The 25,141-nt window shown below is 46.9% G+C and overlaps 1 protein-coding gene across 2 annotated transcripts in view; it reads left to right on the top strand.

Annotated features, from left to right (window-relative positions):
• TTC38 (tetratricopeptide repeat domain 38) overlaps positions 1-25,141 on the top strand; it is a 508,844-nt gene that overhangs the window by 445,825 nt on the left and 37,878 nt on the right. For both annotated transcript variants that reach the window (XM_085652408.1, XM_085652407.1), the window contains one exon: positions 1,677-1,750. In XM_085652408.1, the coding sequence (XP_085508534.1) occupies positions 1,677-1,750 (74 nt within the window). The remainder of the gene's footprint in view (positions 1-1,676; positions 1,751-25,141) is intronic.

Here is a 25,141-nt window from a genome sequence, read left to right as displayed (position 1 = left end):
AGCTGTCCCCATGTCCGCAGTATACAAGTTGAAAAGCATGGGGGCCAAGACGCACCCCTGCTTGAGGCCCGAGTTGGTTTCAATTCTTTCAGTTGTTATTGTGGGGCTTAGCTTCACCTTGACCCAGGTGCCCTCATAGAGCGCTTTTATAGCTTTTAGCAGAGCCTGTGGTAGCCCCCACGAGTCAAGTTTTGCCCAGAGCCGGCCCCTGTTCACTCGGTCAAAGGCTGTGGAGTAGTCTATGAAACAGCAGAACAGGGGCGGTTTGTTCCTCGTATTGGCCTTCTTCGCGAGGTAGGAAAGGGCTAAGATGTTGTCAAGAGTGGAGCTATGGGCCCTAAAGCCGGTCTGTGTGGGCGGAAGAATGCCGTTCTTGTCCACCCAATCCTCCAGATCCCTAAGAAGAAGGCGGGCGTATATCTTTGCTTCTATGTCGAGGAGAGCTATAAGCCTATAATTGGCCGGGTTCGTGTGGTCCCCCTTTTTATGGATGGGGAATAGAATAGAACCTTTCCAAGAGGATGGCAACATTGCCGTGGCAAAAGAATGGTTAAATAAAGGGGTGAGTCTGGATGCAAAAAAGGCTGGGGCGGTTTTCAGAACCTGGGCCGGAATCCCGTTTGGGCCTGGAGCGCCATCAGTTCTTATGGCCTTGATGCACTTTAGTACCTCCATTTCTGTGAATGATCCGGTGCAGGTCGAGTTTACGCCTTCTGACGTAGCTCTTTCGGGTTCGATAATTTCCGCCGCCACCTTGGACCACGCACGGCTTCCTGCAGTGGCCTGATTTGACTCGCAGGTATACAGCCCCTTGGCATACTGTTCCCACACTTTCCCTGCAACACTATTTTCCTTTTGCTCTCCTCTGGGGGTCAGACTGTTAATGAAACGCCAAAGCTTGCTATTGTCATTACCTTTAATTAAGGAGAACACAGTCAACCAATTCTGTTCAGTCTGCAGTTTTTTGTGGGCCCAGACTTTCTTTTTATAGTCTGTTCGCAGAGCAGCAATGGAGTATCTCCCTGACAAATGAGTGCCTTTCTTTTGTGCCCTGATTGCCTTATTTAGAGCACGCTTACACTGTGACAGGCACCACGATGTTGCACGGCGAGGATCAGAGTGGAATTGGCGACTTCTTGGATGATGGTTATTGCCCAGACGTTCCAATAAGTCAGAGGTCAGAGTTTCCCAGAGGTGGATGATGTTCTTAGTTTGAACTGGGTTAGGTTCTTCCTCCCTTCTAGCTACATAGTCTAGCAGGCTATGACTGAGATTGGTTGACCATTTTATTCTTTTAAGCACATTGTGATGTTCCTCCCAACTGACAATGTTTATGGTAGGTCTCAGTTTGCTTCTGCATTTCAGTATACTCTTACTACTTTCAAAGTATCCTCCAACGATCCAGGCGTTGCAACAGTCTGAACTGTTGGTTTTGTTTATGATTGTTTAATGTACTGAATAGCAAACCCAAAGGAGCGTAATTAAATTGTTTTGTTCTATCATTAATTGTTTGTATAAACTGGTTCCATGGAATGAAAAAGTAACCCATGTTGAATAGTTTTGCCAAATCATGATGTGTAATCTTGTCACTCACTACTTTTATAGAGTCAGAAAAGTGCATTTCTGTTGGCTGTCAAAATTCTGAATCATTTAATTATTCAACATTTTACTTTTAGAGGGACGTCTTCAACCAATTACTTATTTATTGTGCTATGAACAGTAAGCTGAGTTCTCATCAAAAACTAGCAAGGTACGTAACATTAGATAAAACACATTTTCCATGTTCAAAATAATCATTAAGAGGGGGTTAGAGATGGAGTTGTAAGATGGTGCCTTGAATGTATGCTCTATAAATGAAGCTTTAGGTTTCTAACTACGTTTGTCTATTTATATACATGACATGAGTTTGTTATATATTTGTATTGTCAGTCAATAGCGCCTCTTTTGTCTAGTGATGATAGCATACAGGAATGGAGTCCTCATATTATGATGGATACATCTTCTTGCGGATTCTTCTTCTTATAAATGTTCTTCAGGTGCCAGAATGATCCAGAAACTTGTTCCTCAGCAATAATTCTCCAGCGTCGCCACATGGCACCCTGCAGCTTCCGACACAAATCCGTAGGCAGGATGTGTCAACATCTGTGTTTACAGGGCATAAGTCCTATAAAAGAATGGGGGGGACTAACCTAGTTAGGCAGTATGCAAGTGACATCACAGCTTTTGACCTTGTGCATGGCATCACAGGAAGTGCCATCACAAGCTCATGACTTTACAGGAAGTGGCATTACAACAAGTCACGTCAGATCTTAACACCTCACGTATATGTTTAGCAGGTCTATCATGAGCATATTTGAACACATCACGAATATACATGCAAACCTTCCTGATTTAGGCAGAAGACTCAAACTTTTGTAAGTTATACATCAAGCAAAGTTGCCATTTGTCAATGCAAAGCTTCCTTTACCCAAGAATTGAACAAACTAAGTCCACCGTCCACCTACTTAACCAGGCATAATATTCCATATACAGCACATTTCCATGTAGATGTAATTGCTTTAGCTGCCTCGGCTCTCCAGAGGTAAGAACGCTCTCGTATGCGAAGTATCCTTACTCAACCTAACCCACCTGCACTCATGTTAGGAGTTCGGGGCTCATTTTTTGCCAACTGACCATGACCTAAAGCAAGATAGATAGACCGAAAGGGAAGAAAGGAGAACATGAGATAAGAAAACAATGATGAAGGCAGAAAAAGAGATTAAAACATAACCTGCACGAATAGTCAATTGAAGGGTAGTAAAAGAAAAAGGTTACGGTAACCTTGGCATATTGCAATAGGACCCTAAGACAAAGTTTGAGGCTCTATATTTGTGTTTTTACAAATTACACACCGCCCCCCTAAATCTCACCTCCACATTTAGCAGCAGACATCTCTCATGTTCTCTCATGTTCTTTGTTGTTGGCATAACTATATCTAAACCACCCTAACATTCACCAGCACAACCTGACATCTCACCCTGGAATCAGTACCACAAGAATGCTCGCACCAAGAATGCACCATAAATTTTCAAGTAAGTGGTATCAGCTCCACATCAAAATACGTATAAGCCGCGCAGTGTCACAAGGATGAGAAGGAAATGGTAACAAACATAACTCAAAAGAAAAAGGCATATGCAATTCCAGTCCCAACTAGCACTTTCAAGAAAATATTGACCTTCAGAAGGAATTATTACTATTTGGCATTGAAAAACTACCCTAGTGGGGAGTTGTAGGAACAGCGAGAGACACTACAAACTGGCCTGTAATTAATCAATCAATCAATCAATCAGGGTGGGGGGGGGGGTTTGCTGCTACTGCTCGAAGAGCCAGGTCTTGAGGAGTCTTCTCAATCAGAATCTACACTAGACTATGCTTGCTAATGAGTGGCGGCTCCTTCGCTAAGGCAGAGGAGTATCGCCCCACTGTTCAAAAGGGAAAATAAAATGCTAATAACGTAAAATTAACATTTTATTTTTCCTATTGCAGTAAGTCGCAAAGGGGGCTGGCCAGAGCAGGGGTAGGACTTGTGTGCACTCCCTAAGTGCTCATGACTGTTTGGCAAATGACTATTTGGTAAAATAGAAAGAGTGAAAAATGGGTATAAAGAAAGACCTATGTATTTCCAAAACGGGAACAAGATATCGAGTTTAGAAGCTGTGGTTTTTTGCACATCTCTGAATTTGTGGGTAGCCATACTAGCATCTGAACAAGGGGGCCTTTTTCAAAGTGTCTTCTTTTTTACACGCTGACTTACATTTCGAAGGCAGAAATGCATAGAAAGACAACTGGTAATAACACTTGTTCTACTGTTCTGTGTTCCCCTAAGTCTCTCGATGAAAACGGTACCTCGCTTGTGTTGGTAGGCACAAAACAACATGGACACATCACATTTTTCCACTGAAAACGGAACCTTTTTTAGGTCTCGCCTGGCTATCGCATAAGCGATCGCTCAGCAAAACTTATGTAGGGGCTTCCGAAAATGCTCCCAAAGGCTTCCCAGGCGGATCGGGTGGCGGTTACGCGCACAAGCACGCGCATTCCATTTGCCATCAGCTACTTCCTGCGTGTGCGCCGCCTCACGCATTCAGAGAGATTTAGTAAGGGGCACAAGACCTTAGGAATGCGGTTTATGGCCAGTGCATGTGAGGCATTCAAGCGCGAAGCTGGCATCTGGCATCGGACTTGAAAGCAGCAGACTGCTTTCACCAGCGCGCGCTGGTCTTCACTTCCTGCATCCCCTCTTACAACAATTAACTTTTGTTATAACTCACACCCCATGTGCTCGTTCCCTCCCACCCTTCCTTTGATGTCCGCTTTTCTTGTTATTTAAAAACCACGCCACACACTGCTGCACGCCTCACACTGCTGCACGCCTCACACTTCTGCACGCCTCACACTGCTGCACGCCACACACTGCTGCACGCCGCACACTGCTGCACGCCGCACACTGCTGCACGCCGCACACTGCTGCACGCCACACACTGCTGCACGCCACACACTGCCGCACACTGCTGCATTACTCACTGCTGCACGCAGCACACTGCTGCACGCCGCACACTGCTGCACGCCGCTGCACGCCAGTGCTGCATGCCTCACACTGCTAAACGAAACACTGCTGCATGCCGCACACTGCTGCACGCCACACACTGCTGCACGCCGCACACTGCTGCACGCCGCACACTGCTGCACGCCGCACACTACCGCACGCCACACACTGCTGCATTACGCACTGCTGCATTACACACTGCTACACGAAACACTGCTGCACGCCACACACTGCTGCACGCCGCACACTGCTGCACGCCACACACTGCTGCACGCCACACACTGCTGCACGCCATACACTGCTGCATTACTCACTGCTGCATGCTGCACGACACTGCTGCATGCCGCACACTGCTGCACGACGCACACTGCTGCATGCCTCACACTGCTGCACGCCTCACACTGCTGCACGCCTCACACTGCTGCACGCCGCACACTGCTGCACGCCACACACTGCTGCACGCCGCTGCACGCTGCACACTGCTGCACGCCGCACACTGCTGCACGCCACACACTGCTGCACGTCACACACTGCTGCACGCCGCACACTGCTGCACGCCACACACTGCCGCACACTGCTGCATTACTCACTGCTGCACGCCGCTGCACGCCACAGTGCTGCATGCCTCACACTGCTAAACGAAACACTGCTGCACGCTGCACACTGCTGCACGCCGCACACTGCTGCACGCCGCACACTGCTGCATTACACACTGCTACACGAAACACTGCTGCACGCCACACACTGCTGCACGCCGCACACTGCTGCACGCCGCACACTGCTGCACGCCGCACACTGCTGCACGCCACACACTGCTGCACACCGCACACTGCTGCACGCCGCACAATGCTACACGAAACACTGCTGCACGCCACACACTGCTGCACGCCACACACTGCTGCACGCCACACACTGCTGCATTACTCACTGCTGCATGCTGCACGACACTGCTGCACGCCGCACACTGCTGCACACTGCTACACGCCACACAGTGCTGCATGCCTCACACTGCTACACGAAACACTGCTGCACGCCGCACACTGCTGCACGCCGCACACTGCTGCACGCCACACACTGCTGCATGCCGCACAATGCTACACAAAACACTGCTGCACGCCACACACTGCTGCACGCCGCACACTGCTGCACGCCACACTGCTGCACGCCACACACTGCTGCACACTGTTGCATTACTCACTGCTGCATGCTGCACGACACTGCTGCACACCGCACACTGCTGCACGCCACACAGTGCTGCACGCCTCACACTGCTACACGAAACACTGCTGCACGCCGCACACTGCTGCACGCCGCACACTGCTGCACGTCACACACTGCTGCACGCTGCACACTGCTGCATGCCGTACACTACACACTGCTGCACGCTTCACACTGCTGCATGCCGCACACTGCTGCACGCCGCACACTGCTGCACGCCGCACACTGCTGCACACCGCACACTGCTGCATGCTGCTGCACGCCACACACTGCTGCATGCTGCACGACACTGCTGCACGACGCACACTGCTGCATGACGCACACTGCTGCCCACTGCTACACGCCACATAGTGCTGCATGCCTCACACTGCTACACGAAACACTGCTGCACGCCACACACTGCTGCATGCCGCACACTGCTGCATGCCGCACACTGCTGCACGCCGCACACTGCTGCACGCCGCACACTGCTGCACGCCGCACACTGCTGCACGCCACACACTGCTGCACGCCGCACAATGCTACACAAAACACTGCTGCATGCCACACACTGCTGCACGCCACACACTGCTGCACACTGCTGCATTACTCACTGCTGCATGCTGCACGACACTGCTGCACACCGCACACTGCTGCACGCCGCACACTGCTGCACGCCACACAATACTGCATGCCTCACACTGCTACATGAAACATTGCTGCACGCCACACACTGCTGCACGTCGCACACTGCTGCACGTCGCACACTGCTGCACGTCGCACACTGCTGCACGTCGCACACTGCTGCACGCCGCACACTGCTGCACGCCGCACACTGCTGCACGCCTCACACTGCTGCACGCCGCACACTGCTGCACTCCACACACTGCTTTTATGCGAGTTTATGCTACTGTCATTGTAAATGACAATGCCATTTATTTGTTTTAAAACCAAAACATAAATAAAAGGCATTGTAATTTTACAATGCCAGTAGCTCAAACTCTTATAAATGCGAGACCTATTGCACTGCAAATGCTTGTTTGTAATGTGCCTAGCTGTGGATTTTGGGCCCTAGCTCAGCCGGCACCTATGGAAATCTGCTGTACGTTTTTTTAAACTAGACACCCATGTTGGGGTGACCTGTGTGGCTCTCACCAGGTTCTATTACCCAAAATCCCTTGTAAACCTCAAAATTTGGAGAAAAAAACCCCACCACATTTACCTCACATTTCTCTGATGGAAAGTTCTGGAATCTGCAGGAAGCCACAATCTTCCGCTCACCCAGCATTCCCCCAAGTCTTCCGATACAATTGGTACATCTCTTGTGTGGGTACACCTAGTGCCCATGACTGGAAACGGCCAAAACGCATTGTGGATGCATCACATTTTTCCACAGAAATCTGACCGTTTTTTGGCAAAGTTCCTACTTGTGGATTTTGGGCCCTATCGCAGCCAGCACATAAGGAAACCTAGCAAACCTGTACATTTTTAAAAACTAGACACTTGGGGGAATCCAGGATGGGGTGACTGTGTGGCTTTCACCAGGTTATGTTACCCAGAATCCCTTGCAAATCTCAAAATTTGTAAAAGAAATATGTTTTCCTCACATTTTTGGGATGGAAAGTACTGGAATCTGTGGTGAGCCACAAACTTCCACCCATCCAACATTGCCCCAAGTCTCTCGATAAAATGGTATCTCACATGTGTGGGTAGGCCTAGTTACCGCAGCAGGAAACGGTCCAAAACGCAACGTGGACACATCCCATTTTTCCTGTGTGAAGACCCTTTTTTCGCAATGTGCCTAGCTGTGGATTTTGGACCCTAGCTCAGCCGGCACCTATAGAAACCTAGAAAACCTGTTCATTTTTGAAAACTAGACACCCAGAGGAATCCAAGATGGGGTGACTTGTGTGTCTCTCACCAGATTCTGTTACCCAGAACCCCTTGCAGACCTCAAACTTTGTAAAACAAAACACATTTTCCTCACATTTCTGTGATGGAAAGTTATGAAATCCGTGGGGAGCCATAAACTTCCACCCACCCACCATTCCCCTCAGTCTTCTGATAAAAATGGTACCTCACTTGTGTGGGTAGGCTTAGTGCCCTCGACAGGAAATGGTCCAAAATGTACTGTGGAGACTTCAAAAGTATCAATTGCAAAACTATCTGGTTTTGCGTGGGAGTCACCTGTGTTTGTGGCTTGCCTGGATCTCCCAAAGTTTTCATACCCAGAATCCCCTGCAAACCTCAAATTTTTCTAAAATAAATTACATTTTCCTCACATTTCTGTGTGGCAAAGTTGTGGGATCACTGGGCCGGCACAAATTTCCTACCACCCAGCATTCCCCCAGGTCTCTTGATAAAAATGGTATCTCATTTGTTTGGGTGGGCCAAGTGCACACTACAAGGAGGGTCCCGAAACTTATTTGGTGCATTGCTCTATCGAGAAGAGGACCGTCGACTTGTGCAATAAAGGGGCTATTTTCTTGTGTGCGCTGTCTCAAACCTGTATATCAGGATAGGGGCTGTGGTGAAGTAAGAGGGCTCTCGTGCAGCTGTGAGAGAAGCAAAGCAAACACATGGAGATGATGGACGGAGCACTGAAACTTTTCAGACACTCACCCCCAGTCACAGATCTAGGTTGAATCCATCATCGTTCTTTAGCTCACTTCGCCACCCCAGTTCAGACCCAGCCATATGCAAATCAGTCTTGACCCTAATCTGATGAGCTTAGAATTTTAAAACAGACCTCTAGGAAGCTGGAAAAAAGATGGAGAACCTCACATCAGGAGAAGGATAGAAAGCAATACTGGGCTTCTCTATCCATCTATCACAAAGCCATTTGTGGGGCACGTAAAACCCATATAGCATCACAAATTGCTGCGGCAGGGAATTCTTCAAGGGTTCTCTATCAGGTTCTACAGTCTTTTATGAAGCCAGTTGCCTGTGAAAGCTCTGAATCAGTATCTCAACTTCTTTGTGATCAAATTTCGTCCTTCTTTTCTAATAAGATAGACAGGATTTATGAGAATATTGTCAATTCTAACATCGCCTCCACTGCCATGGTCCCCTGTCAGGTCTTTAATGATATTGAACATGTGCCTAATACACAAGTTTTAGACACCTTTCCCTCAATCTCCTCCCCGGACCTATTGGCTTTGATGACCCAGATAAAAAGTGGTAGTCCGGATGACATCATACCTGCCAAACTTATGCCCATTCTTTCTGGACAACTTGGCCCCATGATTCAAGGACTGGTCAACTTATCTCTTGACTTGGGCTCTGTTCCCAAGGATTGGAAGCGTGCGTTGGTAAGGCCCATCAGGAAAAATACATCTATCCCGTGGACCGAGCTTACCAATTTAAGACCTATCTCACTGCTTCCTTTTCTGGGGAAATTGACAGGAAAACATGTCAATAGACATTTGTCAGGCTTTGTTGAAGATGTGGGTGGCCTGGACTATTCACAATCCGGGTTCAGGCCAAAACACAGTACAGAGTCTACTCTTCTGTCTGTGGTAGACGACCTACATATGCTTCAAGATAGAGGTTACTCTGTAATCTTAGTTTTGCTTGACTTGTCAGCAGCGTTCGACACCGTGTCACATAACATTCTTGTTGACCGGTTGTCGAACATGGGAGTGAAGAACAAAGCCCTTGCCTGGCTGAGAAGCTTTCTTACTGGCCGTACCCAGACTGTCACCATGGGTACTTACCGTTCTAGGGAAGTAGAAATCACGAAAGGGGTGCCACAGGGCTCCTGTCTGAGCCCTACACTTTTTAACATCTATGTGGCACCCCTGGCAAGAGTGATGCGCAAATTTGGTTTTATTCCTGTGTCTTATGCTGACGACACGCAGCTCCTCTTCCCTTTCAAAACCCTCACGACGGAAATTAAGAACTCTTTCTCGGCAGGCATGAAGGCTGTAGGACAATGGATGTCCTCTAATTACCTACAATGCAATATCAGCAAAACAGAGATTATGTTGTTTGGAGGGGCCAAAATACTGTGGTCCCCCGATTGGTGGCCCCCCGATCTGGGTATGGTTCCTGAACCTAAGCAGGTTGTTAAAAATCTGGGGATACGCCTTGACCAGGATTTAGTGTTAAGGCAACATACCAATTATATCACAGGTGTATGCTTCCACACTATTGGCCTGTTGCGTAAGATTCTTCCTTTGTTGCCGGATTCTTCCAGAAGGACCCTGGTGCAGGCTCTTGTTCTAAGTCGGCTGGATTACTGTAATGGCCTGCTCCTCTCAGCAAATGAGGGAGTGTTGGCCAAACTACAGGTGATCCAGAATACAGCAGCCCGACTGGTCCTTAATGCCCCTCCGAGAACAGCTTCTAAACCTCTTTTGGAAAAACTGCATTGGCTGTCAATCCGTCAACGGACTAAGTTTAAAATCTGTTGCCTGATCCACAAAAGTATAAATGGCCAAGGTCCCCTGTACTTGGAAAACAAATTCATTCCCTACACTCCTACCAGGACCTTGAGATCCAGCAATGGTTTTCTGCTGGTAGTGCCCCGTGCCAAAAAAGCTAGACATGGGGGTAAAGCATTGTCAGTCGTGGGACCTACACTGTGGAACAGTCTACCACAAACTTTAAGACTATGTCCCGAACATTTGCAATTCAGGAAACAGCTTAAAACTTTGTTGTTTAAAAGTGACATCTAAGCCGGCTCTCCCTGTCTGCTAATGATCAGCTGAAACCCGATCCAAAGCGCAGAGATACTCCATTGGAGTCGATTCTAGCGCTATATAAACCCGCAAATAAATAAATAAATAAATCCTCATGGAAACAGTCCAGCCCAAACTGCCAATGCAGGTCTTCCCTGGACCAGAAACAAGCATCCTGCGACCGGTTTCAGAGTAACACCCCTCATCAGCCAGGCTAACTTGAATCCAGTGGCAAAGTGAGCAAGGGACCCACGTCTGGGCATCCCTTGCCAACTTAGGACAAACAAAGCAAACGCATGGAGATGATGGAGGGAGCACTGAAACTTTTCAGACACTCACCCCCAGTCACAGATCCATCATTGTTCTTTAGCTTACTTCACCACCCCAGTTCAGACACAGACAAATGCAAATCAGTCTTGACCCTGTTCCTCATGGGAACAGTCCAGCCCGAATTGCCAAGCCAGGTCTTCCCCAGACCGGAACTAAGCATTCTGGAACTGGGCTGGACAGACTGTTCCCATGGGAAACAGGGTCAAGACTGATTTGCATGTGGCTGGGTCTAAACTGAAATGGCGTGGCGTGCTAAAAAAATGATGGCTTTAACCCAGATCTATGACTGGGGGTGAATGTTTGATTAATTCAGTATTCCGTCCATCATCTGTTCTTTTTGCATTTGTTGCCCCAAGTGGGAAGATTATGCCCAGACGTGGGTTCCATGCTTGCTATGCCACCAGATGCAAGCTAGCCTGGTTGATGAGGGGTTTTAACCCTAAACCAGTCCCAGGATGCTTGTTTCTGGTCCAGGGAGGACCTGGCCTGGCAGTACCAGCTGGACTGTTCCCTTGGGCAACAGGGTCAAGACTGATTTGTATATGGCTGGGTCTAAGCTGGAATGGCATGACATGCAGAAAAACTATGGATTTAACCCAGATCTGTGACTGGGGGCCGAATGTTTGATTAATTTAGCATTCGTCCATCATCTGTTCATTTTGCACGTCACCCTTAGTGGGAAGGGTATGCCCAGATGTGTGTTCTGTGGTCGCTACGCCACCAGATTCAAGCTAGCCTGGCTGATGAGGGATGTTACACCGACACTGGTCCCAGGAGGCTTGTTTCTGGTCCAGGTTGGACCTGGCTTGGCAATTGGGACTGGACTGTTCCCATGGGGAATGGGGTCAAGACTGATTTGTATATGGCAGGGTCTAAAATGGAATGGCGTGGCATACAAAAAAACTATGGATTTAACCCAGATCTGTGACTGGGGGTGAATGTTTGATTAATTCAGCATTCCATCCATCATCTGTTCTTTTCACATTTGTCGCCCTAAGTGGGAAGGGTATGCCCAGACGTGGGTCTCGTGCTCGCTACACCACCAGATTCAAGTTACCCCCAAAACCGGTCCCAGGATTCTTGTTTCTGGTCCAGGGAGGACCTGGCCTCGGAGTTCGGGCTGGACTGTTGACATGGGGAACAGGGTCAAGACTGATTTTCATATGGCTGGGTCTAAACTGGAGTGGCGTGGTGTGCAAAAAAACAATGGATTTTACCCAGATCTGTGACGGGGGATGAATGTTTGATTAATCCGCATTCCATCCATCATCTGTTCTTTTTGCACGTGAAAGAGAAGCAACTCATTACCTGAGGTTGGAGAGCAACAATTCACCTACCTAACAATCCCGGAGGACCCAAGACCTGTCGCTGGATTCAGGGAGGCTTACCACGTAGGTGGAGGAGCGTGTGGACTAAGCCTGGGCAAAGCACTACTCTACGCTCACGTAGTTTGCGAAGTTTGCGCTACTTCGCACTACGCGAATTGCACGTAGCACAGTGCAAACACGCGTAGGGTAGCGTAGTGTAGTGCAGCGGTCATTTTTTGCTTGCTCGCGGTCCTCAACGTCAAGTTGGCGACTGCGAGCAAGCAAAATGACATCCCGGCGAGACTTTTTCTTCATTCACGGCGAGCTTCTCAACGCGGGGAGGTCAGGTTTCTCATTGCGAGTGGTCGCGTATGCTCGCGACCGCTCGCAATGAGAAACTACCAGTCTGCGTTGAGAAGGCTGCCGCTCGAGTAGAAATCTACTCGAGCGGCAGAAAACGACCGCTTGCACAGTGCAAAATGCAGTTTGCACTTATTGCACAGTGCGGCCATTCATCTGGCACTGTGCAATCAGTGCGAACAGCATCTTGCACAGTGCACTACGCAGTTTACGAAGCTACGCATAGCTCGCGTAGTGCGAAGTGCACTTCGTGTCGCTACGCGTAGCGCTACTTCGCAGACTACGCCCAGGGTTAGTTTGGACACCTGCCACCTCTACCATAGCTTCCACTTCTGCCGGGCCGCATGCCAGGGCACTCCAAACTCCCACTCCAGCAAGAGCAGGTAAGACTGAATACTGAGCCTGCTCTGACTGACATGCTACAGCGTGAAGCCACTTTTAACTTTCGCAAAGCCATCATGGAACTTCTAAGACTTGAACTCGCTAACGGGGCCTAGCTTGAATGTCACTTTACATAAATAGGGAATACTCTTGATGTTTTACAGTGAAGTGGAACTCGAGAGCTCGAGATTCTAGTGTGCATGCCTTAAGAAGACTGTGTATATTATTTGTACACAAAATACATAAGTGGATGTAAAGGAACTTCAATGCACTACCCATATAATATCCATCTGAAGCACAGTAATGCAAGGCCGCGCAATACGTTGCCTTGCATTAGTTTTTCTTTTTTTTCTTCTTTTACACAAAGCCATTGTGTATATAATTTTTACACAAAATACATGTGTGGATATACGGGAATGCCAATGCAACATTCATGTAATGCTCACCTGCCACACAGTAACGCAAAGCTGCCTTGAATTAGTTTTTTTTACAAAGCCACGCTAAAAATATCTTATGAGGCTATTTCTTCTTTGTATGTGTGCTGCAGAATGTATCATGCATGCAAAGAGGAAATAACGAGGAGAAATCAAGATATTTTGCTTTGTTATGTCAGCCTCAGGTAGACTCACTAGTTTGGTGCAAACCTATGTTTATAAGTCTTTGTAAATATGGGTTTGTGTCAAAATACATGGATGTATGCACAGGAACACCCAAGCACTACCCATGTAATGCCTACCTGACATATGGTAACACAATGCCGGTCAATGTTTTCCTTGCATTCGTTTTAAAAAAAAAAAAATGTTTAAACAAAGCCATGGAAACGGGATTTGTGTGGAACTGTAAATCCCAAAATATTTGCTTCAGGGTTGTGCCAGAAAAGGGACGCAACCCAGATGAAAAATCTGGGCATCAACCTATACATGTATTTTTAAAAACACTGCCACAAAGAAATTGGCTAAATGGAAAAAACTGACAGTAAATCGGTTCTGCTTAATTGGTTGCAAGCCTGAATTTTGAAATATATTAAGGGGTTAAGGCACCTGTTGCAGAGATCTGTGTGTTCCCAGTAAATCTGAGTGACTAATAATGGTAAGATAACTCTGGAGATTGAAGCACTTACTGGAAAGATCTGTGTTTTTTCTAGCTCCAGTTTTGACTCAAAGTAGCATAGAGGGTTAATATGTCTCCTGCAAAGCCCATATTGTAACATGCTGATGACAGATATTATTTTATGTAGATAGGCAAGTGGGTTACTGCTTTAAACACAGAAATTCTTATGTCACTTGCAGTTGCATTATAACCCTTCTAATATAGCGCAGTGCGCTATGAAGGATGATATGTGACTTCTACACCTTGTAACCCCCACTGTCTTATGTAGAACATTGATTTACAAACGTATATGATTTATTGTATATGTAATGTATAAGTGTGATGTAAAGCACTCTGATGGGGTGATGTAAAGCAATCTGGCATTGGGATGAGTAGCACTATAAAAGGAAAAATAGTGCCATTTAAATTATTTCAACGCCTTGTCAGGGGTACTAAGCATTATATAAATGCAATTTATTTTGTGTAAATACTGAAAAAGACCAACACATCTGACATTATTAAAGGGTGTGGATATCTCATATGCAGAAGCTGAACAAAGTCAAAAGCATACCTCTCCTTTACGTGTAAAGTGCTTATGAGGTGTGCTCCTTTGTTTCCCCTCCACTGCATTTGCATCTAGGTATGAGGTTCCAGAGCGCTCCCAGCCAGGAAACTCGAACAAAAGGAGGCCTGAGGACCCCTAAAATTTGGTCTTTGTTATAGGCCCAGCTGGAGTCTGAAATAAGAAAGCCCATTCCCTGCCTACACGTTGTTGCGGATCGAAAGCAGATAACTTGCTGCCATTCCTGAATGTGTCCTGGTGTTTGAAAATGACACTGGGACGAGTTCAGCATATTTTACAGTGGGGGCCCAACTTCTTGGAAGGGTTGACGGTGTCCACCCTCTGAAAATAGTAGACGGACACCATCCACCTGCGTGTACCCCCGATTAGTGCCCTGTGAGTATTTTAGGCATGAGCAGACATCAGATCCTCATTAAGGCCGGATTGCTCACTTTGTTTTTTAGAAAAAAGTCCTCAACCTTTGACAGCAACTAGGTCAAAGGTCTCCTAAGATTTCACTGTTTGGACCATTTAGAGTCTCAATGCAGTTCTCTTATGCTTGACTACTCCTCATCATTGGAAAAGATCCTGATATTAAAGATGAAGCCAAAATTTCCAACTCCCATCAGCTTACCCCTCGCAGATTCAGACTTTCCGACTGGGCATCCTGGATTTGTTTAGGATGGCTCTGGTACACTTTCATTTAGGGGTGGGCGAAGCGCGCAGAGTTTCACTCCGTGGAATTTTGTAGGGTTACAGGAAAACTCCACTGAATTCCACGGATTTCCACAAGCGGGTGGAGAAAGTTGATCGCACGTTTTACCCACAATTCCCAAATGTTATAAACAGAATCTTGGCCACGTCTGAAATTATGACATGCATCACCTTTCCCTAAAGCTCAGTAACAAGCGCCAGGCTGTGTACTGCAGCACCACTACGCAGCGGAGTCGGAGTTTTTGCTGAGCTCCACGCTTCAAGCGGAGCACGGAGTTGGCAAACCTCTGCAAACTTCGTCTGCGGAGGGGAGTTTAGCGCCCACCCTTACTTTCATTAAGTCAACATGGGTGAGCCTGCTCTGTGGATTTGGTAACTCTGACAGCTCTTATCTTGATGTCTCCCATCTCCACAAATCCATGGTCTACTACCAGAGTACCTAAGAGGAAGTCAGTGCCCTCATTCCCTGATAGGTCAGCAGTACTCATGATGCTGACTCAGATGCCTCCTTTGGTGCTGTTTTCAAAGTTAGCTGAAAACAACTGAGTGGTGGATAAGGCATGGTTTGATGACAAGCCCTTAGCATAACATCTTCATAGGGCCCATAGGTTTGTCCGGAAGGAAGAACTTTATAGGTCCACCTCCGATGCCTCCGTTATGGCTAATAAGGACTTAAATGATGACCACCACCCCCCTTACAACCTTGATGCTGGCTTATATCTGGTGAGTGGTCAGCATACTTCTCCAGAAGCATATCCCTTACCCTTCTAGCATTCCTTCCCTTATATCAAGTACTTCTTGCTCTTTTGTGACTCCTTGGGAAAACTCTTTCTCAGGTCCAGCAGTCTACAGACAATTAGCAATAAGACACAGACTTGCTCCGTATGATCCAAAGATTTTGTCGTCATACCCTAAGCCTTTTCTTCAAAATTGATTGTGAATACCTTTCTGACAGCCCCTCCAGACAAGAGTCTAAAGAAATGGACTGTATGGAATGTAAAGACTATGCTTCCTGTAGCCTTGCCCTCTGCATGGTGAATATATCCAAGCCCATAAGAATTGGTATTCTCCCCGGCTTCATAAAAAGTCCTTCTCAGGCTTTGCCAATGGTGGTTTGGAGGCTTTTCAACGGATCTTGAAGTACAACCTGGACTTTTCCCACACTGGCCCGATCCATTGACATAGCTGTCAACTTATATTGACATACATTCATGAATTCCACAGACTTTGCAAGCGATGTCCTAGCTAGTCTCATGGATTTCAGTGGAAAGGCTGTCTCCGCTCTGAAACGCTGCAGTTCATTTGCTGAGCCTAGCCTCCTCAGTGAGGCAGTTCCATCAGCAGTTCAGAAAATTTCCAGGATTCAGTGCAAACCTTAGCAGCCAATCCAAACAGCTCAACAGATGTACAGCTCCTTTTAGACTGAGATGAATCTAGAGGATGCCACCAGCAACAGTGAAACCAGTCACTGTCCTCGTCTGCTGGCTCTGCTATCTCAAAGAATCCTCTGTTGGGCTAGAGGGTCTCCCATTTGTATAGTATTATTGAATCAATCACAACAGATCGCTGGTTCATCCAATTAATACAGCAGGGCTGTGACCTACAATTCCTGTCTATTTCCCTGAATCGCGCTCCCACCCGGTTTTGCTCACCACCACATACCTCGAGTTTCAGGGATGAGTACTTAGCCTGCTGAACAGAAAAACCATAGAGGTGGTGCCCATGGAACAAAGAGGTACATGATTTTACTCCCTTTAACTTCAGGTCTGTGACTCAGCCTTTACTTGCACCTCCTGAATCTTTGTATTTGCAGGACAAGTTCAATATTTTTTTTCTGTGGCAGGTCCTGCAGGCTACCGTCCTGGATTTCTACAATGCCTAGTTTCATCCTCCAATCCTCCCTCAACAGTCATTACATGAGAATCACTATGGAGTCCCAGATTTACCACTTGGACTGGAAACAGCACCACCAGTGCTGGCAGTTGTAACACCTTCACTGTAGAGGCCCGAAGTCCATGTTTTTGTGTCGTTAGAGGACTTTCTGGTGAAAGCTGAGGCTGTGTGGCTGAGCTAGAAACCTATCCAGAGCAGTGTCACCCCTTTTCCACAAGCTTGACGATCAGCAGAAATATTATTTTACTCCCATGAAGTGGCTGACCTCCTTAGGGGTTGTGCTGGATAAGATCTGTATGAAGGCTATCCCCTCCCCCCCCTCAGATTGTTGATATTCAGAAGGGGCATCCAAAAGTTTTGATTCATACATTCATTCAGGTTCTGCACATCCTATGTATTCTGGGTTTAAATGGCCTTGTGACCCTGTTTGTGCTAAATACCAACATGGCATATCCAAGTCCCTTTTTCAGCTATCATTGAGACCTATTACGATCAGACCTCTGCTTTTTTGTAAGAGATTAGTCAAGATTGCTGATCATTTGTCACCCCCGTGCCCAAGCTAGTTGCATTTGCAACATGCAGTCAGTTTCTGTTTCATCAGTGGTTGCTCCCATGTTACCACTCCTGCCTTGTGTAAAACCGCATGTGCCAGAAATTTGCTGCAGTGGCAGACCATCGTTCCCTCTAATCATCTCAAAGGTCATAAGTGTCTCAAAGTTGTGAGGCTGGCCTACTTCAGTGACAGATTCTCCATTCCACAAGATCACTTTTGCAGTCTTTCTCATCTTGCTAAGCAGCAGTGAAGACTATGAGGGGATTTCTGTACATTCACTGCTCACCACTTGGTCTTCTGCAAATATCTGCATTAGTAGTACTTAGCTGTGCTCAGAAGGATCAGGGTAGCACCTGGGTGCTCCAATCATGGCTTGCACCAATCGGTTGTTAAGGGAGCCTCCGGAATTCATCCTTGCTACCACCCAGTTTAAATGCAGCAGATCCAGGAACACAATACTTTGCGGGTTCATCAGCACACGTATTGCCTAAAGTGACCATGTTGTCTCTACTTTTGCAAGCAGCACACTTAACAACTGAAATTTCTAATGGTAGCTGCAGTACTTCCGATAGGCTCAAATGTGTGTACCATTTTGGATCGGTGTACCAGAAGATTTCATGAACCCCTCTTGTTGACCACAGTATTCCAAATCACGGGCCACGGCAAAACCCTACTGGCTGTCAGTGTAGATGTTAATACTGAATTCATTGACTGAACAGCATTCTTTTGCTAAAGCAATCAGTTATGCTATTTGTGCTAAAATAGCATTCACAAGCACGATGCTTACAAAATATTTGACATGGGGCAGGCTACATACTCATCTCTCAATGTTCCATGATAGTCTCTCAGACAGGAATCATACACAAATGAGTTAGATCAGCCAGTTCAAGTACTACTTCTCTTATGTCTGGTCTTGGTTTGGTGCCTTACATAAATACAATCATGATCGCATTCCTCTTCACCTTGGTCTTTGTCTGCAATTGGAAATTCAAGGTATTGCATCTACTTATAAAATATTGTCAGCCGCTAAGATTATCTGTTCTACTTAGTTGGCTTTTTGTAGGAGTCTGAGTATGAATCAGCAAAATTTCATCTGAGTAAGGGACTAACACAGTAATTGTATAACTGATCACAACACCCAGGAAGCACTGCAGCTACTGGATCCAATGTGGCAGAGGAATATTTTTGTGTAAGAATTGATAATCCACATCCTTCTTTTTTATGACATAAAAAATAAAAATATTCTTCGAAATTTGGCATCCAAAAGCTGATGCACAACAGAGTTAGTGTCCGAGCTCTAGGAAGTCACTCATATATTCACAGTCAAATGGCACTGGATCACTTGCATTGCTGTTTATAAGCCTCAATAAAGGCTTGGCAATCAGGGAAACGTCTGGAATCCACTGGCTACAGTAGCTAACCATTCTCAGAAACCTACTCCGTTCTCTTTGCGTATTTGGTGAATTAATTCTCAGAATTGTAGAAAAGCATTCTTTAGAAACATTTCTTGCCCCTTTTAGAGCTGTCTGGTTGTGAAAGACTTCCTAAGGATATTCTGAAAGATTCCCTGGGAATGCATTCCGCCCATTGCTTACTATTGGCTTTGTGGTTGTAACTCACATTTTCTGGCTTTTTATTTGCAGGCTCTATTTGTTACAAGCTGTCAAGCATATCTTCACCCCTCCTGTAGAGCAAAGCTTGTTCACCGTCGCTCCTTGTATTCTTCCAACGGGTCCTTGCTTTCTGTTACAGGCCCTTAAATTTTGTTCTCATCTTGTTGCAGTGCGTTCAAAGACAGAGGTCAAATGTCAGGCTGTGTTTTGATGAGGCTTGGTGTCTACTTTTCTTTCTCTGACTTCAAAGTGAGAGGATGTCTGTGACAATCTTGCCAGGTTCTGGGAAAGAAACGTTTTTTCCAGCACGTGACAAAATGTAATTGTTTGTAAATAAACTGTGCAAATACTACAGAATATATCAGAATTTTATAGGCACAAATAAAGCATAGTATTTTGGGCATGTGGTGGAAACATGTTTTAATACGATCAAAACAAATCAGTACACTAGGTGATGCCATTTCCACACATTATCGTTAATTTTATCAATAAAATTGTATGCGCAAATGTAATGGGCATTTCAATTGAAAATGTGTTGTATGTAATGGCAGTGCACTACCACACCAAGCATACTCCACACCACCTCACACTACAACACTGTGCCCCTCAACCCTATGCTACTCTGACACAACATGACACTCCATACCACCACACTCTAGTCCACTCTATGCCACTTCACTCTAGGCCACTCTACTCCACTCTGCAACACTCTACGCCACTCCACTCTGTCTATGCCACTCTACTCCACCCTCTTCCACTTAACTCCACTTTGTGCAACCCAACGCTATGCCATTCTACTCACCACTCTCCTCTGCGACACTTTGCTCCAATCTTCGCCCCTCAAATCTACGCCCCTCAACTCTACTCCACTCCACTGTATGACACTCTACGCCACTCCAGTCTGACAATCTGCTCCACTCTATGACCTTCTACTCCACACTGAGTTGTGCGCTCCTCCCCTGTTGCCGTGCTCGCCCACACATCAGGATGGACAGATGATTGACGAGTGCGCTGGAGCCTTGGAAACCACTGAAGCTCGCAGAAGAGCTGCTACGACTGTAGGGGGTCCCAATACTCCTCTCCCCTTTGCCGCTGTTTTGTGGGGGTTGACTTTACTTTCTCCTGAAGGTCCTCCTTCCAATTTACCAGCCCATGTCGCAATCACTGTCACCCTGTCCGACTCGTACGAGGAGCCAAGTAAACTAGCGGCAGGACGGCGGGTGGTTTTGTGGCTGAGAGGGACTGTGTTGGGAGCGGGAACGAGGTAACTGGGTTTTTAAGCCTGTAAGACCTTTAGAGGTAAGTCCCCCTCCCCCCCACCAGAAAACTCTGAGTTTGTGGAGGAGAGTGTTTTGCCCTGAGCACTTTGAGCATTGAGTTATCTGGAAGGCACTGGAGTGGTGTGGAGTCCTTCCTAGTGCTCCTCAGTCTGTACTTATATTGTACTTGTTTCCGCTATGGGTGGAGGCAGCAGCCATCAATAAAGACCAGGGGGGGAGTAAGTAGTTGTTACCGTCTGACACTTTATTCGCTTCATTCTATATATCATTCCGCAGAGGCTTCAATAGGCTCTATCAAGCTTTTTGCTACTTGAGAGGGTCTTGAAGGTGTCCCAGTACACCACGGGAGGCTGAGGAGTAGCCCTTCGTATTCTGCTTATTCCACCAATTTGTATGTGCTGCAGCTGGAGCCCACTTGTGCCCAGTGGTGACTGGCCAAGGCTAGGATACCCCTCTGACATCTCGTGGAAGGGCTTCCTAATGGGGAAGAGGAAGGCAGTAGATGTGGCCAACGGTCCACCCACAGGAAAGAAGGGCTCAGACGAAGGAAACTGCGTCATGGACAGAATTAATTTCCTCTTGGTGAAAGTTGAGGAGATCTCAAGCCCTTTGCTCTGTCAAATACGATCTCCATCCAAGTAAAAAAGAAAAAAGGCCTAAGAAGAAGGTTCTGAACATGTTCGCCTTGAAAAAGAACTCAATCACATCCCCCCTCGCCATTAAGGAGAGATCATCTTCTGACACTAGCACAGTCATTCAGAGCATGGGGCATTTTGACCCGGGATTAGCTAACCCTGCTGTGCTATGTGAAAATAGGTTTTCCGCTCTCGGTACTTCGGACGAAGACTGGCTGGGGGTGGGCGATGGACAGGCAATTACTTACCATTTTACTGACCATAGCACTCGCAGGCTGGTGAGCCTACTGAAGCAGACACATTTATGGGAATCATTGAGTGGCTGAGAGGAGAGGTACGGGACTTGAGACAGGTTATACAGTCCCTGGCAGGGAAAATGTATACAGTGCTGTTACCAAAGGGTGCTAGTAAGAACCATTCCCATGTTGAAGCCCAGGGGGAGCTAACGATGACAACACTACCACCACACACCCCTCTCTGAGCTGGTGGAACTACCTCCTAGAACACCAGGACCTTACAATGCACAGGGGCTTGTGGCTCAGTCAGAACTCACCGAGGGCCCTATGTTAGACCAATCGCTGTCCTGTAAATCCTGCAAGGCCTTACTTTTATCCGTGGCCCAAACTGTGGATATGGTTAACAGAGGGGGGGTCAATTGTGTTCAGATAAGCATCAATCATAACGCCCCTCCCTCACAGAACGGTACTTGGAGGGGTACGGTTCAGGCTCCATGGAGCATGGCAGTGTTTCCCTCCCTGCCAGATGATCTCACTAGGACACCTATGGTAAATTTGGATCTACTGCCTGACTAAGCACCTTATGTATTGGTTATGGCTGGGGTGCCCACCTGTCCAGGAAATAAGTCTGAATCATGAAAAGAGCTCAAAAATAAATATGTACAATAGTTGGAATTCAAGGTTGGCATGACCAATGTTTTGTTCCACAACCTGATTATGGTTAGACGGGTCAATTGGGTAGGAAGAGGAGCTAAGAATCAGGATGGGGACTACATTGTGATCAACTTCCACTAGTCCACATTGGTCGTGAAGCTCCTCCGTTTCTGTACTAGTATCCTCATTTTGCCTAAATCCATTTCGATAGTCCCACCGCCTAGGATGTCCACCACTGTAGGGAACCTACATTCCTCCCAAGGTTTGACTGGAAACCTCCCACTCACTGATAATTACCATCGCCCTCAGTATAACGATAGCTTTTTCTACCGAACGGATGATGACTGGAGGCGGGGTGCCAGTTTTCGTTTCTTTAGCGACCTGAACTGCTAGGATTGATTCCCTCTGATCAGCCCACAGCACGGGCAAGGATCACACAATGGCTGACCCATCTTATTCAATTCGAAGCAACTTGCCCCATGGGAGGACTGATGCCATATCCCCTTTACCCCCACGGTTGCTAAGGCTGCAACCACTGACAGTTATAATAGTGATCTGCCCAAACCTGGGCTCCTCTCATGGAACATAGCGGGGATAAAGAAAATGTTGGACATGGCGAACTGGAGGGAGTATATCTATAGCTTCCAAGTTCTTTGTTTCTAGGAGATCTGAGATCTTCAGGAAAGATTCATTGAGGGGTACTTGGTGTACTGTACACTTGCACAGCCATTACACTCCGGTAGAGCTAAGGGTGGCTTAGCGACATATGTTATAAACACCTTACATGAACCAATAGTCGTTGACGCAGGCCGCTGGGCCTATCGGCGCCATTCGGCCCTACGGCTAATGGAAAGGACTCCATTTTAAAAATGCCCCCAGTGTGGAGCTAAGTTTCCACACAGTGACCACGACAAGGTCTGCAACCTTTGCCTCTCACCAGAACACGAGTAAAGGGATTGCCAGGCCTGTGCTTCTTTTCGCTCCAAGAAGACTATCCGTGATCGCCGGGCTCGACAACATGTTATGGCTCAACAGGCTGCACCAGTGCCGGACGACATTTTCGACGAAGGCCCTGAAGCGCTTGAGATCGTCTCCGAAGCGGACGACACCGACTCTGATGACCACATCACTCCAGGTCAACGAGTGAGTACAAGCGTCCATGCCCCTGCCCCACCCGAAAAACAAAAGGCTCCGATCAAAACTTCGCCTGCAGCCTAGTTCGAGACCAAAAGAAAATTTCAGAAGCTCCGCCTCCGGGCCCGGCTCTGAAAACAAAAGAAAAGCCTTCCGGCAGCTCGGGACTGAGCAAGCTGCATCTTAATACACATATAACACCGTCGGTACCAAAAACAGGGACACACCCTATTTCCGTGACACCCACCGCGGTATCGAAATCTTCAGCACCGAAAGACCATAAGGCCTCAGAACCGAAACAACACCAAAAACCTTCGGATCCGAAGATGATTTCATACTCGACACCGACATCGAAGCCGAAGGAGCGCAAAACCCCTTCTACGGCTCCAGAGTCCAAATCAAAACCACGATCGGAACCGAAAAAATTAGCACCGAAAACAGATAACAACCAGGAAGAACTGTTTCGACCAGATCCTATCGATCCGAAACAAATACATTACATGTTGACCCTAAAACAGGCCACATTCTCAATGTTCCAGAAAAGAAGAGGACATCAGATACCTCAAACTCTCCTGAGGTACCTGTGAAGAAAAGAGACTTTGCAACCTCACCCTTAAGACTCTCTTCTCCTGTTCTTCCCACCAAACCTTTGTCTCCTACAAACTCTCCTACACTCTCTCCAATACTTCCATGCTCACCCTTACCACCACAGGATGAGGATGATCTAGGGAACGGGTGTGGACACGATCAGGATCCTTTAGATGACCCTGATGATACAGACATTATCCATGCTTAAAGGTGTCTTTAAACATGCACCAGACATATTTAAAGACCCTGTCAGGACCAGGATTCTCAATCCTCGATTTGATGAAAAATATAAACCTGCCCCTAACGATCCAATTTACATTAAAGGACAGATAGATTCTTTAGTGGTCTCAAATGCAAGGAAACGTGCTAATTCCCAAACCTCTGGTGATGCTCCACCTCCAGACAAAGAGTCTAAACTGCTAGATGCATCAGGCAAACGAGTTGCCTCCCAAGCAGTCAAACACTGGAGAATAGCTAATGCACAAGCACTTCTTGCCAGATATGACAGGGCTCACTACGATGAGCTTGAAGATCTTATTCAACATTTACCTGAACAATATAAAGCCAAAGCGAACGATTTGGTCCAAGAGGGCAAGTTAATTACAAATGTATCCATCAAATGTGCCCTCAATGCAGCAGACACCACATCTAGATCTGTCAACACCAGTGTCTTACTTCGCAGACATGCATGGTTGCGCATTTCTGGTTTTAAACAAGAAGTGCAAAGAACTATCTTAAATCAGCCGTTCGATCAAGAACACCTCTTGGATACAGCTTTGGAGAAAATGAAAAAGACACAGACACTGCAAAATCAATGGGAGCATTGCAATTCCAAGCACCACAAGGTTCCTTTAGTCGCTCCTTTTATAGGGGCGGATCCAAAAACATTAGCACAGACACTACTTCCTCCTACAAGAGTCCCACACAAACATCCCCCAACAAGGGATATTTTAGAGGTGGGTACAGAGGAAATAATAGGAAGGGTAGAGGCCGAGGTAATAACAACCAAACCTCCCCTACTACCAAACAATCAACTTCCCTCCTCTCCCTCCAGACCATTCCACTCTGGTCAGAGGAAGACTCTCACAGTTCCTACCTGTCTGGAACTCCATCACTACAGACAGGTGGGTAAGACAAATTATCCAGTATGGTTACTGCCTGGAACTTACCGCAACTCCTCCAACCATACCGCCCAAACAACGTCCAATGTCCACAGAACAGCTAACGCTCCTCAAACAGGAAGTTCTCTCACTTCTTCAAAAGCATGCAATAGAACCAGTTCCCCTTCAGCATAAAGGAACAGGAGTTTACTGCCTCTATTTTCTCTTGCCCAAAAAAGACGGAACTC

The sequence above is a fragment of the Triturus cristatus genome, chromosome 4_1 (assembly GCF_964204655.1).
Source record: "Triturus cristatus chromosome 4_1, aTriCri1.1, whole genome shotgun sequence".
Classification (NCBI taxonomy): Eukaryota; Metazoa; Chordata; class Amphibia; order Caudata; family Salamandridae; genus Triturus; species Triturus cristatus.
This window is presented reverse-complemented; position numbering and strand designations above follow the sequence as displayed.